At 35.7% G+C, this 17,887-nt stretch overlaps 1 protein-coding gene across 4 annotated transcripts in view; it reads left to right on the top strand.

Moving 5' to 3' along the window:
- The window catches only part of Snx13 (sorting nexin 13), a 103,028-nt gene that overhangs the window by 78,010 nt on the left and 7,131 nt on the right, over positions 1 to 17,887 (top strand). For 3 of the 4 annotated variants that reach the window (NM_001399694.1, XM_087553784.1, XM_087553785.1), the window contains 7 exon segments: positions 717 to 889; positions 4,351 to 4,458; positions 5,846 to 5,956; positions 9,751 to 9,912; positions 11,029 to 11,100; positions 16,187 to 16,332; positions 16,569 to 16,637. In NM_001399694.1, coding sequence (NP_001386623.1) covers positions 717 to 889; positions 4,351 to 4,458; positions 5,846 to 5,956; positions 9,751 to 9,912; positions 11,029 to 11,100; positions 16,187 to 16,332; positions 16,569 to 16,637 — 841 coding nt within the window. 4 annotated transcript variants of the gene reach the window in all.

The raw sequence follows: 17,887 nt of genomic DNA on the forward strand, positions 1-17,887 counted from the left end.
GTCACAGCTTTGAATGTTGAGAACCACTACCCTAGAATGAAATGGAAAACAAGCTCAGAAAGACACGAACATAATTCAGAGTTCTTCTCTTTATCTAAGAGTAGCAAAATCAGAAACAGAGCAGATTTCACTTTTAAAGGCTCCCTGACTCGTATGGTATGTGGGAAAGTTTTGCGGGGTTTTGTCTTTTCTCCTGCTGTTGCTAAGTCCCAGTATAAAGTACATTTGAGAAATGCTCAATGTCATCTGAGAACAGAATTACCAGGAGATAAGCTTTACCCTGTGGCTGTTTTATTGTTGTTTAGTTGAACAGGTTTTAGTTAAATATGAAGGGAAGGTAAAAGCTTATTGTTTGGTTTCTGGGTTCCTGGTGTATGGATTTAGGAGACTGTACTGTTTCATTCTGAGTAGTACTGTGGTAGCATCCTTAATAATGAATAAAAGCTCTTGGGAAGAAAATTCAGTGCAGACACCACAATTTATGATGGATTGTGCCATCATAAAGTTGAGGATGTTTTATGTTGTAGTCATCATTTATAATACCATAAGCATGTGTGCGCAGAGGATAGGAATCTTTTATCCTTTGCTGCCATTCTTTTGTCTCAGTCTGTCATTTCAAATTCTTCATTTCATGTTGTCTTTTTTGTTTGTTTTTGTTCTTCATCTCCCTCCTTTGGTGTCTTGTCCCTCCTCTTCATTTTGTTTGAAATGACTAGTATATGCTGACTATGACCCATATGCTGTGGCAGGCGTTTGTAATGATCATGGCAAGACATATGCACTGTATGCCATCACTGTGCACCGGCGCAGCCTCAACACTGAGGAGATGTGGAAAACCTATCGGCGCTATAGTGACTTCCATGACTTCCACATGAGAATCACTGAGCAGGTAATGAGGTTTGGAAAGCTTGTGTCAAGCTGATGGGCTTTACACTGTTTCTTGGTTCAGCTTTGATATTACATTTCTGTAAGGATGTTCATATTATATAAATGTATTGATATTTTATATACTTGGCATAATTGGGGGGCATAGTTTTGAGCAGCGAGCTACTAAATGAGATGTTAAGGCAATCTAGTTCATTGCGGAGTAACAACAAAGCACCAATGGTATTTCAAATGGGATAGTTAAATGTATGTATATTTCTGTCCTGTGAGAAAAAGGCAAGTGGGTGAGGGGAGGGAGGGAGAGCCTGTGTTTTGAGAGGAGTTGCTTTGGAACAGGGAAGAAGACTGCTGTGTCTCATGTGACCACAAAGGTGGGTTTCAGAGGCTTAAGTCAAAGCTACCGTTATTTTGAATGGTACTTCATCCAAAAATGTTGCTAAGCTTGAATCCTTTGCTTAAGTCATTTTGAACCACAGTCTAAAATGAACCTGACATTAATGAAATACTGTTTTAAATTCTTACTAAATTTAATCTTGTTTTGTAGAATTAAGTATAAAGATTTTTAAAGTTAAATGAAAAGAAATTGTTTCTTCCTATTTTGATAAAGACTTTTTTCCTCCTTGACTTAGAAGAAAGCAATACCAGATGAAATAGAAAAGATAATCTGTGGGGCTTATTGTTACTCTGGAGAGTCTTTGATTGAGTCAAAGTTTAATGGTATAAGTACTATCAAGTCAATAAAAAAGATAACACAGATTTCAAATGACATATACTGTAGAGTCAGAAAATATCCTTTTCACTTAATATATTCAGAAAACTATGGTTGGTATCATGATAATCTTCTCATTAAAATATTCTACATCCAGAGTAAGACATGCTGATAGCCTTAAAATGACTAAAAAGGAGAGGTGTTGATGCACTCCTCTGCCTTGGTAACAGCATTAATGATACCTTTAGCCTTTGGATATGTCTTTTCATGTATTCATTCTGGTGCTAGTAGTTCTTCATGTTTAGCTTGGTTTATCTGTAGATACAAAGTTTCCTGCTCCACTGGAGGAAGAGTGCTCACTTATATCTATTAGATCATTGTCTAAAAGCATGAAGCCCCTATCGCTTCTCTTCATGCTCTGACCCAGTCACAGGTTCTTAAAAATTATATACAGCTAAGAATTGTTTTACTTAGTACAAAGTAATGGGAATTTGAATTTGTAGGACATTTTCTCTGTACAAATACTTGTAAATTTTTCTCTTAACACAACTGTTAAGTCTAAGTAATATTTAAAGGTGAAATTATTTTAAAATTGGCTTCATTTTGTTTAATTTAGCGAGCAGTGTTTTTTATCAATCTAAATAAATGAGTATAAAATCCCTTATTTTCTTTAAAGACCTTGTATTTATATTTATAAAGGTCTTATATTTATAGACAAAGTTGATAAACTAAAAGTTAAGAATTGAATGTCACATGCGTTTTTAAATAATTGAATTGCTCATTTATTTATTCGAGAAATTTTTATTAAGATTTTCCTGTGTGTCTGACTCTTCTCAGTTCTAGGAAAATAACAGTGTACCAGACAGTCAGATTCTATATACATTTGTATAGATACTGCACATTTCTGTTTCCCCTTGTAAAGTCTGTATAAGTACACAAACATACTGATGCCAATGATGATATTAAATATTCATTATTCAAATGAGTAAATTTATGCGTTTGAGTATTAACACATTTTGAATTTTTCTTTTTTTTCCATAAGCCCCCATCCCCTATTTGAATTTTTCTTAACATAATTTTAAACCTACTTCAAACTTTTAGTGGTGTATTACAAATCTAAACTTGATGAAATTCTAAAAGCTGAAAGTCTTAAGATCAGGTAAAAGGTTTGGCTTCTCCTAAGGCTTCTCAGTTGTTTCAGACAAGAACCTGGCCTCTTCCCTGTATCTGTGCATTCACGGTGTGTGCTATGAGTATAGCACAGAGGCAGGCTGACCCTGTCTTAGAATATGTAGTTATAGTGTAAGGCCTTCCACATGTGAATTTGGTGAAATGCAGTTCAGACTCTGTTCTTTAGTAAGAAAGGATATACTATCCACTCTGAAAAAAAAATGAATGGGTAATTTAGAGTCATATGTATAAGTAATATTTTAGGAAATTGTGTATCTTTGGAAACAACATACATGTTGACTTCCACAAAGTGAAATTTTTTAAAGGCTTGCATAGATGCAATGAATACTGTTTCTTCTGGCTTCATTTATATAGTCAAATTTGTGAGTTGTCACTACTATTCTATACTTTCAATGTATTGCCCCTATCTGTTTTTTCTTTTTGATAATGATTGAAGCAAAATAATTACTTTATGTGTATACTGTGCAATGAACTTGTTCATGTTTTCATTCTGAACAACCATTATATTTTTCTCTGATTTTAACTGTCAGAATCTTCCTGTTTGGGATGGAGATGATTCTGAAGCTCATATATTCCCTCCCTCTCCTTCTCCCTCCCTCCCTCCCTCCCTCCCTCCCTCCCTCCCTCCCTCCCTCCCTTTTTCCCACCTTCCTCCTCCTCTTCCTCTTCCTCTTAATGTCTGCAGCAGGAATTGGTCTTCTTCATAAAGATAATATATTTTAAACAACAAAAAATTTTGCTTGCCTCAGTGTGTGTAATATGCAAAGAGGGAAGAGACTGCCTAAAGTTTTAGGTACTGGCTGTTGGCCAGGCCTCGTCCTAGATCATTCTAGCAATAGGTGTAGTAACACCTCGTTCTTGAGAAGATATAGTAGATTACTGTCCTGGTTGCACCTAATGTTAAGTCTGAAAAGCCTAGACTGCTATATTGCTCTGTATTTTTTACATTACAGAGAAAACAATAAGAGTGACTCTTGGGTCTTTTTCATAGTGTAATTTATGAGCTTATTTTTCATATGATGATGAGAAAAAGTTTATTAATATTTATTATAAGTATATGCAGCGTTATAATACAGTTCCTGCCTGTAATTAGTAATTTGTCTTCTCTGCTTTTTAAAGATCATATTATAGTGATTATTTTATAGTCACTAATATTGAAATAGTCCCTTAGATTTTAACAAGTCATAATATCATAACTTTGAATCAAATTTAAATTTATTAATACTCTATTTGTGAGACAAATGGTTGCTAAGAAAAATATAACTGCTTTACTATGGAATTTTGACTAATCTGAAAATTAGACCCCAAAATGAAAAGCAGTATGTCTGAATGCTTGTTTCATCAGGTTTTCACTGGCATTATTCCCCATTGCCAGTTCTTTATGATTAAGAAGGGTAACTGTATTTTTGGTGTTGTGGACAATATATGTGATGTTTTATTTAATGTAAGGAAATATAGCTCTGAATTATTAATATTATTATTAAGATATTTGACATGTAGGGAAATTGTTATGTGGAAATTATTTCTCTTGAAAAGAGAAGTATTAAATGTATTTTGTCTTCTAGTTTGAAAATCTGTCAAGTATATTGAAGCTTCCTGGTAAAAAGACTTTCAACAATATGGATAGAGATTTTTTAGAGAAGAGGAAAAAGGATTTAAATGCTTATTTGCAGGTAAGGCCATTTTACTATTTCCTTCAGATTTCATTTGTTACAGCACATAAGTAGATCGATTTTGTTACTGAGTTATGTTTGGTGCAGCATATACATGGCATGCCTGTGCCCCAATATTCAGCCTTATTAGCAGTAAGAACAACACAACCAAATATTGTGGCTGGCTGTAATTGTGAACGAATAGCCAATTTTAATAGTGTATCAAATGTGACATGTAGTCTTTTAGATAGTTTATTGTTTCTGTATTCAGTGTTAAATTTAGACATTTTCTTTTAAGCACTCAAGACTTTTGCTTACTTGTGTTTAGATGAGTATATGTAACATGGTTTTCAGGTTATTACAACTAGGTATATAGTAAGGTGTACCCAACAGTTAAATGCTTATAACTTAATACATATGTGCTTTTTTGGTTACCTCAAAACCTGGTACTGGTACCTTTTTGTTGTTCCCAGAATAGTTCAAGAGAAATAGAGCTGAAGATGTTTTCTGGGTCCATCATTTTGGTCATAAAATTTTCTCACATGACATACCATATTTTACAAGTTACATATTGTGTAGACTGGTGAGTGCCTAGAGATTGATTTTACATCTGAATATCCAAACCCAGGTAGAGTAATGAACCTTTTCAGGTCATCTAGTTAGTGGTTTATAATGATTTGTATATCTAAGGAAGGTGTCATCCCATCGGACAGTAAACATTCCATTATTTAGCTTCCTGTGTTCTACAGCTAGAAACCACCTGTTTGGGAACATGGATTTATATCTGTGGCTTATAGATGGGTTTTTGTTTGTTTTGTTTTGCTTTGTTTTTCACAAGTAACAGATTTGTATAGTTCCAGTAGTGGTAATTGCTATTGTGTATTGAAAGGCCAGGAGGCAAAGGAAGAAAGCTGGCTGTCACTTCCTACTTTCCCAACTGGGAACTGAAGTGCATAAATGTTGCATTTATAAAACTTGCTAAACACTTTAGTTCAAAAATACTGAGTTTTAGTTGTATTAAGATCCCTAATGTTCATGTTTTTACAATTGATAAAATGACATTCCCAATTGTGGTAGTATATTTTGTTCTTAAAGGGGACTGGCTCTATTGCACTTTTAGCTCCTGCACTAAGTGTGTCACCACTTTTGGCTTAGAAGCCACTAAACTAAATTATTAAGTTCATTTGCATTTGTGAAGGCAATATGTTTTGGACTTTTTTTTTATAGCACTTGAAAGTTTCTATATGTATGTCATAAAATTCTATTTTTATTACTCTTAAACTTTAGCAGTATTATATCAACAGCACAGTCTTCTAGTATGGATAAGCTGTAGAGCCAGACAGTTTATAAAATAGAATTGTAATCAGTGCTATCTTACCCTCTTATGATTTCTTCTTTTCCCTGTTAGTTACTTTTGACCCCTGAAATGTTGAAGGCGTCCCCTGCGCTGGCTCACTGTGTCTATGATTTCCTTGAGAACAAAGCCTACAGTAAAGGGAAGGGCGATTTTGCTCGAAAGGTAAGCATACTATTGAATTTCCTTTTAAGATCTTTCTTGCTTCTTTTTTAATAGAGGAAGATATAGATTTACATATATTTTAAAATGATATGTTAAGTATGTCTTGGCTTAGTCAATATGCTATTGCCTGGAATATCTGTTAGTACCAAAGATGCAAAAGATAGACCACTGACCCAAATCATCATGGCCACATTAATTCATGCAAACAATTAATTGAAGCACACTCTTAAACATTTATGTGCATGGGCTGCTTCTCCCTACAAGTGGGGCTCAGGAGGTCGACATTAGATGTGACGAAGATGAGGTTTTCACTGCTGAGAGGGAGGAGGCTTCCAAACAGAGAATATGGCAGGCAAAGTAGGCAGGGCTACAGGAGCAGAAGAAGCATAACCAAGTTAACCATAAGGAAGACCTCCTGAAACAAAAGATATGACTGCAAGGTACGCATAAGACAGTCATAGCCACAGGGAGCTGTAACAGCAAGTAGTCATAAAAACCTTTTAAAACAAAGATACAGTTGTAAGATGGTTGTAACAAGTTTTTGAAACAGATATGGCTGTGGTTTCCTAGAAGAGCTATGTAAACCATTTATAGTTAAGGTTACAGGCAAGCTAATAGCCCAATCCTTGAGAAACAGATTTAATCACAAGGAAGAATGAACCTAGGTTTTCTTTAGTATAGGATGGCTCTCAAGCCAAAGATGGGGACAGGCTAATTTATCATATCTTATATATATATAAGTTTACATTATGATCTAGTGGAGCTTGAAAGAAAAAACAAACGAACAAACATCTAAAGTAGTTAGTCCATTATGAAAGTTTGCCTGAATTAGGTTACAAACTTTTCATTATTTCACTGAGAGGAAATGTGTTTCAGTTGAATTAAAGACAAGAAAAATGTTAAATAGGATGTGTCCTGAAAGTATTTTTACCTCCTAGGTGAAATGTTTGTTATCAAAACTGTTTCAGTTAATTTAAAATATGGTACCAGGCCTGCACATGGAGTTAAGTGTTGTGGTATCAACAAAAGCCTTATAAACAGTCCTCAAAGTCCTGCTTCCTTCTTTGCTAGGGGCCATCAGTGAATTTTTCATTTTATAACTTTAGTTTTCTCAAGAAACCAAGGTTTTTCTCTTTTAAGCCACTGCATAAATCAAGTAAGATTTATTTTGTGTTTAACTATATCCCACATATAACTAATAAATGTTTGCTGGTAATAAATAATATGAGCAAAGCAAAATTTAGGATGGTATGCAGTAACCCTTTCCAGTATTTTAGAACTTTAGATGATTTTAAAATAACAACTGAAAAGCTTCAACCACACTTCTTCCCATCTCGCCATTAAAAACCAAAACCAAAACCAAAAGCAAAACATGAGGTTGGGGAGTTGATACAAAATAATCAATAATACTTAGGATTTATAAATTGGAGTTCATATTAAATTTCAACATCTTAATGGATGCTAACATTCCTAAGTTAAATGTTTTAAAAATAAATTCTCATAAATAGACTTTAAAATAGTAAAGTGTGTGTGTATCTATATGTATATATGTATGTGTATATAGGTACACATATATGCATGTGCATATTTTCACGCTTTATTTCCTGAGTATCTGTATTCAGGATGCAGTCTTACATGTTAATAGAGACGTGTTTCAGTTTTCTGCCTTATTTTCTATTTTATGATTACATTAATTCTAACTATAGAATTGATAACAGTCATTTGAGATAAACTAAGTTTTATATTAAATATGCACCATCATTTTAAATAATCTGCAGGAGTATATGCAGGTTAGTTGCATATTACATTTTAAATTACTAATAAAGTCTAAAGACCCCTTTAAGTAAGTAGTCATTAGATTAAATAATCTGCAACATTTTATGAGAGGCTTTTCACAGCTTGACAAATGCCTTAGAAACCATTGATTTTTGTCAGTTTCTTTTTTAAAAAATCTGTAGAAAAATTAATTCATAGAATAAGTAAGAAGAATACTTTCTCTGGTTGAAGTAACTTTTTATTTAAGGATATGTTGTGTGAAATCATTATGCGAATCACTATGTGAAACCATAGTTAGAAGTGTTAAGTTAAAATTCGATTTGAATGTTATGTTACTAGAACAGAACTGAGTAGAGCTGGTAACTTATATAGACAGCACCTGTATAAATTATGCTGAGGGTGTGCTTGTGCTGGCCCTCTGTGATTTACTCTTGTGTCTCATAGTTTTAAGGTTTTTTTTTTTTTCCTGTTTTTTTTTTTCAGAATCCTTTCTAGATCTATTTTAAACAAACCCTGTATTTGTAGAATTAATGTAGAATGGACTCTCATGCTTGCGAAGTTCTTTTTAGTGAATATTATATTTAAGGGTTGCAATTTTCTCTATAGTTGCATGTTTTAAATGTAATAGATGCTTCATAGATATTCTCTTAAGGACTCTCTTAGAATTCTGTATGCTGGGCTGGGCATGGTGGTGCAGGCCCTTAATCCCAGCATTTAGGAGGCAGAGACAGGGAGATCTCTGAATTCCAGGCTCAGCATGGTCTACAGAGACAGTTCCAGGACTTCCCGGAACCTACACAAAGAAACTTATTCTTGAAAAACAAAACAGGCAAACAAATGAATTCTATTTGTGTGTTCTTTACTAAGATTGACTATTTCCATAAAGCATATCTGCTTTATTTGTTGGCTGTCTCAGTTACTTTTCTATTGTGGTAAAACACCATGATCAAGACAATTTTTATTTGAAAGAGTTTATTTGTGCCACATGGTTTCAGAGGGCTAGAGTCCATGGCACCAGGAGCTGAGAGCTTATATCTTGATCTGCAAGATCAGATAGCACACTGAATGGTGTATCTCTTTTTAAACCTCAAAACATGTCCCTATGCTTGTGGCGTTCTCTTTATAATGAATATTATACTATATGAGAATTGCTAATATCCTATCCTTCAGTCCATAGTTCTTAATCCTTCTCAAGCAATTCAATCAACTGGGGACCAAGTATTCAACAATATGGCCCACTCTCATTCAGGCCACTCTATCACACTCTCTGACTTCCCATAGGCTTATGGCCATACAGAACACAAAATGCATTTAGTCTACTTAAAAGTCCCCAGAGCCTTCCTTGCACAGTCCAAGGTCTATTCTGAGTCTTCAGATAATCTCTTAATTGTAACCCTCTGTAAAAATCAAAAGCAAATAACATACTTCCAACATACAGTTTCACAGAATATGCATTATTATTATTCCAAAAGGGAGGATCATGGTAATAGTGAGAAAATACTGGACCAAAGCACATCCACAATCCCCCAGGGAAGCTGCCGTTTGTAGCTCTAGTTCCATGCCTGCTGTCAAAAGGCTTATGGCTCTACTCCTCAGCTTTGCTGGCTGGTGTGCAGCAAACTTGTCTCTCTTGTGTGGTCCCACTCTTTCTGTGGTTTTTGGTAGATATCTCATGCTCTGGCAAAGCATTACTTACCATTACTTTGGATTGTGGTGAAAGTATGGGATAGTTAATTCTGTTTGTATCACATTTTGTTTGGGAAGGTATTCAGAATTTAATAAGCAGTGAAGGCTTATATTCCTATCCTAATAGTATCTTCCTCAGTCAGATTTTAAAGTCATCTATGTGTGTATTAAGATGTGTTTTTAAGATATGTCAACAGTGTGTGTGTTTTGTTTTGAAGGCAATGGCATATTATTGACTGGAAGATCATTTACCTTCACGTGGTTGCAACTCTGTGTTTTCTTAGGCTCCTGAGTTTGGAACTGATCTGAGTATAATTTCTTTTTCATTTTAGATGGACACTTTTGTAAATCCCCTTCGTAACTCTATGAGGAATGTTTCAAATGCAGTCAAGTCCCTTCCTGACAGCTTGGCAGAAGGAGTGACAAAAATGTCGGACAACGTGGGCAGAATGTCGGAGAGATTAGGGCAAGACATAAAGCAGTCATTTTTTAAGGTAAAAAGACATTTCCAGTGATCTCTAAAGCAAACATTTTTTATGTCACTATGATATATTAGGCTTCTTCTCCAAAATTTTCAGACGTATATTCATAAAAAAGAAAAGTTAAAAGGAAAAATTTATTTAGATCCTGATACTGAAAATCCTTTCATTCATCAGTCTTTAGTAGAATTTTGCAAATTCATTTATAATACAAATTTAAAATTAGTTAAGTATCAATTTATTGCACTGGGCTGTTTTGATTCTTTAATGATATAGATTGCTTTGCAAATAAGTTATATTTGCAAATGAGTTGTACTTTTCATCCACTGAAATATAAAGTCTGATTTCTCCATTTTCACACAGTAGAGGGTCATGAAATCAAAGTAAGAAGTCCTTCACCTGGTCAGTGTCTCCACCTGTCCTTAATATACACACCTCTGGGTGGTATAGATGTTTCCAGGAAACATTTTTATTTGATGTCTAGATAATGGGATTAAACTAAGTACTTTTGTTGCATTTCCACCTTACACTTTTAAAATAATTTTGACAGTCTTTTTTTTCCTTTTTAAGGATGCCATCAAAGCTGTAAATAACAAACCATAAACCTAAAACTTGAGTGGTAGAAGAGCGTCATAACTAATTCCATCCAGACACATTACTGAAGGCAGATTGTCTTGTGTGTTAAAGGCTGTTCCTTTTCTGTTCACCATTATCCTTCTGTCCCTAGCTGCAATTGTGAAAGTGAAACCCTGCTGTGAGGGGCAGCCCTGCTTCTGCTGGCAGTCAGCCATGTGACCTTGGCTGGCCAGAGAAGCCATTGACCTTTCCAGGCCCTACATAGTCCTAGCTGACTCTCCTGTTGCAGTGGGTTTTCCGCTCCTTCTGCTTTTTCTTCTTCCCCTTATCAAGTAATTGTTAACTGCTTAAGCCTATTAACATGCTTTCAAGAGAGCTTAGAAGATTGGACGTTTGTTCCCTGGGGATGCTAAGTTCAGAATTTAGAACATTAAGCTTTGTTAACACATTGCACCAATAATCAAATCAAATCAAATTCTGGTTTGTTTTGGTTTCTGCTGGTATTAGAATTTTTTGCTGTGCTACTGTGTTCACTTTTATTTTTTAAATGTCTAGGTACCTCCTTTAATTACAAAGACTGATTCGGATCCTGAGCATTGTCGAGTCTCAGCTCAGCTTGATGATAATGTGAGTTGACTTTATTCTATAATTTTATTTAAGCTATAATTCAAATCATTTTTTGGCAGATAATCTTAGTAAATGTGCATATGTTTCATTCATTCAGTTTCCCATATTGTTAAACACGAGAAATTCTTACAGACTGCCTATGTTCCTGACTTCAACATTTGAATTTAAACAAATACAAACAAACGAACTATTACCAGGGCATAGAAACCACTCTCTTCTCTTGCTGTCACAGCCTGCTCCTCCACCAGGGATTTACTGCTCTCCTAACTTTTATCCCAGTTTTACACTTTATACTTTAAGTGAAACTATGCAGTATGTGTTCCCTTATGTCTATTTTCCTTTGTTTTGTTGTTGTTCAACCTTCTGATAGTCTTTTATGTCATATTATTTAGTAGCTATATTTCAATTCTTGTGTCTTTGCAGTGTTTGTATTTAGTCTTGTGAATTTATATATTGGATTATGCACAGCACCCTGAATATTTTGATGCATATTTTAAAACTAAAAAAAGATAAATATATATTCTTCTACCTAAGAGTCAGGAAAAAAATATATATGTATATAAAGTTGTAGTATGTGCTACTAAATACTTTTCCAAAGCCGTACCATTTTTACTATTACTAGCACAATATGAACGTTAATATTCTACATCCTGGCAAGAGCCAATATTTATATGTCTGTAGATTCATGTATGTTAGCCATTAGTGTCATGTCTTATGGGTGTCTAAATCTTCTCATTTTTCTATTGACTTGGCTGTGTTTATTTTTTATGTGTTTTGTTAATTTGGGTGCTGAATATAATCTGAGTATGAGTAACATAGATATGATGTATATTATGGATTTCTGAAATACCTCCCCCGACTCTGTCTGTTGCTTTTGTAACTCTGTATGTTGCTCTGTGACTTTTTTTTTTGCAGTTCTTTTTGATTTGCCATGGTAACATTTAAATTTGTACCTCATCTGTGGTAAATTATATGTATAGATTAAAAAAGAGTTCAGCTCCATTTATTAAAAGTCCATCTGTCCCCACTGCTGGATTTTTCTTTACCATATTAAGTATGCTTCTGTTTTTGAATTTTTTAATCTGTTTCTGGGCTCTTGCGCAGATTTATCTTAAATTTATAATTTTCTGTTTTCAGTTTCCACATAGATTTATTAATAATGAAGTATCATATATGTGTATATTTTCCTTCTTCAAGATCATTTTAAGACACTTACTGAGTTTAATGTGTAATATCTGTAACATCTTTTACTCTGGATTATATAGTTACTTTTTTTAATGTCTTGGATCATTAAACTGATTTTTTTATTAGATAATTGAGCAGTATTTAGTTTACCACAGTAATAAAGTGAATCCCTCTGCCCTGTGGACTGTTTAAGTTATAAACTGTCCTTTCATGGCATAACAATTATATTAATCAAATGTTTAGAACATAGTTATGAAAATTAAAAACCTATACTTTTTCTTGTCTTTTCAGTTATAGCGTTAATTAGGAAATGACTATTGAAAATCATTAAATGATCACTTATATATAGTTCTAAATCAGTAGCTATTATCTATTGGCATGCATAATTTTTCACATTAAAGCATTATAGCTGTTTTTTTCTGTTTTGTATATCATTGAAAGTTTTTGCAATTAAAGTGTATTAATTTATTTTCTCTTTTTTAATTGATAAAACCCTTCCATATAATATATTCTGTCATGGATTTCCTCTCCCATCTTGTCCAGGTTTTCACCACATCTCACCCACCCAGCTCCACAGCCCACTTCTCCTTCTTTAGAAAACAGACAAACCATTTTTATTCTTTTTCTTTTCTTTTACTGGATATTTTCTTTATTTACATTTCAAATGTTACCACCTTTCCTGGTTTCCTGTCCATAAGCTCCCTATCCCATCCTCCCTCTCCCTGCTTCTATGAGGGTGCTCACCCACCCACCCACTTCCTCCTGTGCACTGGTATTCCCCTACACTGGGGAAATGAGCCTTCACAGGACCAAGGGACTCTAGACAGAGCCATCTGCTGCTACATATGCAGCTGGAGCCATGAGTTCCTTCCTATGTGTACTCTTTGGTTGGTGGTTTAGTCCCTGGGAACTCTGGGGTGTCTGATTGGTTGATATTGTTGTTCTTTCTATGGGGTTGCAAATCCCTTCAGCTCCTTCAGTCCTTTCTCTAACTCCTCCATTGGGGACCCCATTCCAGCATTTTGCTGGATACAGAAAACACACTTTAGTGACAAAGACAGACACCACCTCAGAGTAAAAGGCTGGAAAAATGTTTTCCAAGCAAATGGTTCCAAGAAACAAGCTGGAGTAGCCATCTTAATATCAAATGAAATCAAAAGTTATCAAAAAAGATAAGGAAGGACACTTCATACTTGTCAAAGGAAAAATCTACCAAGATGAACTCAATTCTGAACATCTATGCTTCAGGTACAAGGCGCCCACATTCATAAAAGGAACTTTAGTAAAGCTCAAAGCACACATTGCACCTTACACAATAATAATGGGAGACTTCAACAAATCATTTTGAAATAGAGAAAATACTCAAGGAAGATACTCATGCACAAAACTCCCAAATCATAAAAACACAAATTGGAAACCACAATTTATTATAGCAAAAGACCAGTGAAACAAAAAGTGCCCAAACATACCAAGGGTTTCTCCTCCTACTGATGCCAGACAATACCATCCTCTGCTACAAATGCAGCTGGAGCCATGGTCCCCCCATGTGTATTCTTTGGTTGGTGGTTTAGTCTCTGGGAACTCCAGTGTGGTCTGGTTGGTTGATACTGTTGTTCTTCCTGTGGGTATTCTTAAGCTTTTGGGCTAATATCCACTTCTCAGTGAATGCATACTATGTGTGTTCTTTTGTGACTGGGTTACCTCACTCTGGATAAAATTTTCTAGTTCCATCCATTTGCCTAAGAATATCATATAGTTATTGTTTTTAATAGCTGAGTAGTACTCCATTGTGTAAATGTACCCCCCCTTTTTTTAATCCATTTCTCTCTTGAAGGACATCTGGGTTCTTTCCAGCTTCTGACTATTATAAATAAGGCTGTTATGAACATAGTGGAGCACGTGTCCTTGTTATATGTGAGAGCATCTTTGGGGTGTATGCCCAGGAGTGGTATATCTGGGTCCTCAGGTAGTCCCATGTCTAATTTTCTGGGGAACCTCCAGACTGATTTCCAGAGTGGTTGTACCAACTTGCAATCCCACCAACAATGGAGGAGTGTTCCTCTTTCTCCACATCCTCACCAGCATCCACTGTCACCTGAGTTTTTGAAATTAGCCATTCTGACTGGTGTGAGGTGAAATCTCAGGGTTGTTTTGATTTGCATTTCCATGATGACTAAGGATGTTGAACATTTCTTTAGATGCTTCTCAGCCATTCTATATTCCTCAGTTGAGAATTCTTTGTTTAGCTCTGTACCCCATTTTTAATAGGATTATTTGGTTCTCTACAGTCTTAACTTCTTGAGTTATTTGTATATATTAGATATTAACCCTCTGTTGGATGTATGATTGGTAAATATCTTTTCCCAATCTGTTGGTTGCCATTTTGTCCTGAGGACAGTGTCCTTTTTGTCTTACAGAAGCTTGGCAATTTTATGAGGTCACATTTGTCAACTATTGATCTTAAAGCATAAGCCATTGGTATTCTGTTCAGGAAATTTTTCCCTGTGTCCATGTTTCGAGGCTCTTCCCCACTTTCTCTTCTATTAGTTTTAGTGTATCTGGTTTTATGTAAAGGTCTTTGATCTACTTGGACTTGTACTTTGTACAAGGAGATAAAATGTACAATTTGCATTCTTCTACATGCTGACCTCCAGTTGAACCAGCCCCGTTTGTTGAAAAGGCTGTCTTTTTTCCATTGATTAGTTTTAGTTCCTTTGTCAAAGATCAAGTGACCATAGGTGTGTGGGTTCATTTCTGGGTCTTCAATTCTATTCCATTGATCTACCTGCCTGTTTCTGTACCAATATCATGCAGTTTTTATCACGATTGTTCTGTAATACAGCTTGAGGTCAAACTCAAAGAAAAAACCGCACGATCATCTCATTAGATGCCAAGAAAGCATTTGACAAAATTCAACACCCCTTCCTGATAAAAGTCTTGGAAAGGTCAGGAATTCAAGGTTCATACCTAAATACAGTAAAAGCAATATATAGCAGACCAGTAGCCAACATCAGACTAAATGGAGAGAAACTTGAAGCAATGGCACTAAAATCAGGGATTAGACAAGGCTGCCCACTCTCTCCTTATCTATTCAATATGATACTTGAAGTCCTAGTGAGAGCAATTGGACAACAAAAAGAGGTCAAAGGGAGAAGGAAGAAGGAAAGGAAGAAGTCATTGTATCACTATTTACAGATGGTATGATAGTGTACTTAAGTGACCTCAAAACTTCCACCTGAGAACTCCTACAGCTGATAAACAACTTCAGCAAAGGGTCTGCATATAAAAGTAACTCAAAGAAATCAGTAGCCTTCCTCTACTCAAAGGATAAACAGGCTGAGAAAGAAATTAGGGAAATGACACCCTTCACAATAGCTACAAATAATATAAAAAAAACCTTGGTGTGACTCTAACCAAGCAAGTGAAAGATCTCTATGACAAGAACTTCAAGTCTCTGAAGGAAAAAAAAACAAAAGATCTCAGAAGATGGAAAGATCTCCCATTCTCATGGATTGGCAAGATTAATATAGTAAAAATGGCCGTCTTGCTGAAAGCAGTCTACAGATTCAATGCAATCACCATCAAAATTCCAACTCAATTCTTTATAGAGTTAGAAAGCCATTTGCAAATTCATTTGGAATAACAAAAAATCCTGGACAGCGAAAACATTTCTCAACAATAAAAGAACTTCTGGATGAAGGATTATAAAATTCTATATCCCCCAAAATGTGGCTGTAGGAAATAATTTTTATTGAATTAATATGTAATGTGAGCCTTTGGAGGCTTTAATGTCACATAGTCTCTGATTTCTTTCAGTTGTACTGTTTGCTACATAGAAATAGCCATTCACAGTACAAAGCTATTATCAGTTATCCTAATCTTTTTTTCTCCTTTTTTTCAGGTGGATGACAATATTCCACTTAGGGTAATGCTGCTTCTAATGGATGAGGTATTTGACTTAAAAGAGAGAAACCAGTGGTTGAGAAGGAATATCAAGAATTTACTCCAACAACTTATTAGAGCTACATATGGTGATACTATTAACAGGTAACTGTGTCTCCCGTTCTGTTGCTTCAAGCCCATTGATGAGTAGAGTTTAATTCTATAAATGACTTGCTAGGCCTTTATTGTGGACTTTTTTCTCTGGGCTTTTAAAGAGCATTAGAGCTCCTCTTCTCAGAAACAGCTTATCCTGAAGTGAAAGCATCACTCTGTGAAACTTGTGTCAGTTTTATTTGCCTTAAAGACTTTAAGCTTACTCATTCGAGATCCTTTACTTTCAGAAAAATAGTTGACCATGTTGACTGGATGACCTCACCGGAACAAGTGGCTGACTCGGTGAAGCGTTTCAGGTATATCTCAGGACAGTCACTTTGTCCACACACTGCAGAGTTTAGTGTTGCTATACCCAGTCGACTTTCACTTAATGACCTTTGTGTCTTTACTGGCCTTAACAGTGTGTTTGGTGAGCAAAGACGTAGGAGAATCATAATAAGAATTGGGGGCTGCTGAGAAGGTTTAGAGGGTGAAGGCACTTGCCACACCAACCTTGCAACCCAAGGTTGTTCCCAGAATCCACCTAAAGGAGGGAGAATCGACTTCTATACTGTTGTCCTCTGACCTCCATGTGTTCTCTGTGGCCCATGCACACCCCCCTCTCTCTCTCTCTCTCTCTCTCTCTCTCACACACACACACACACACACACACACACACACACACACACACACACACACTGTGCATTTACATACATGATAATTATAAATACGTAAGCATTTTGTTCTGTAGAGCTATTGATTTTTTTCTAATCTAGACTAGCAAAGGCATAAAGGAAACATTTCTACAATGATAGGCTAGATATTTATCCTATAGAATATCTTTGAAATTATTGACATAGTGTTAGAAAACTTGGCATGGTGTTTGGGATAGAGGCGAGAGGATCAGAAGCTGAAGCACAACTGATGAATAGAGCAGTAAACCCGTTTGTGAGTGGGAAGAGAAGCAGGCATAGGAACTCCTGACACTGGACTTTGGCGGTCAGGAAGGAAGGAGAAAGGAGCTGTCACTGTTGTCCTAACTTGCTTCTTCTCCGTGAGCCCCATCTGCTTTGCGATCTTACATCCTTTTCATCAGGTCCAAGCAACTTCTCTTCATTTGGTTATGAGGCAGCAGAGGGTTAGAGAAGAAAAGCAGTTTTCCCAAAGGCTCTAGTGATGGCAAGAGGGGAGCTGGTTTTCTGCTCAGAACCAAAGATTCTCCCTTTTAGACTCTATTGTTTCCTAAAGTTGGACTGCCTGCCCTGGCCTGTTCATTTCACTCAGGGCAGTTGAATTCTGTGGCAGTGATTCTCAGCCTTGACTGTAAATGGGACTCAACTGGGGAGTTTACCTCTGTGTGCATCTTTCTCCAGATGATTGGGTTGGTTTAACAGGTAGAAGGTCTGCACAATAGGTCGTTTTATTTCATGATATCTAAAGTGTTTCTGGGGCACATTAAGATGATTTTTCTGTGGGCATGGCCAACCAGTGGCCCAGATAACAATGGAAGGGGCTTAGCATATCTATAGATGACAGTTTTGAGATGATGTCTCTGTCCCAAAAGGTT

This window comes from Rattus norvegicus, chromosome 6 (genome assembly GCF_021556685.1).
Source record: "Rattus norvegicus strain SHRSP/BbbUtx chromosome 6, alternate assembly SHRSP_T2T, whole genome shotgun sequence".
In the NCBI taxonomy this organism is placed as follows: Eukaryota; Metazoa; Chordata; class Mammalia; order Rodentia; family Muridae; genus Rattus; species Rattus norvegicus.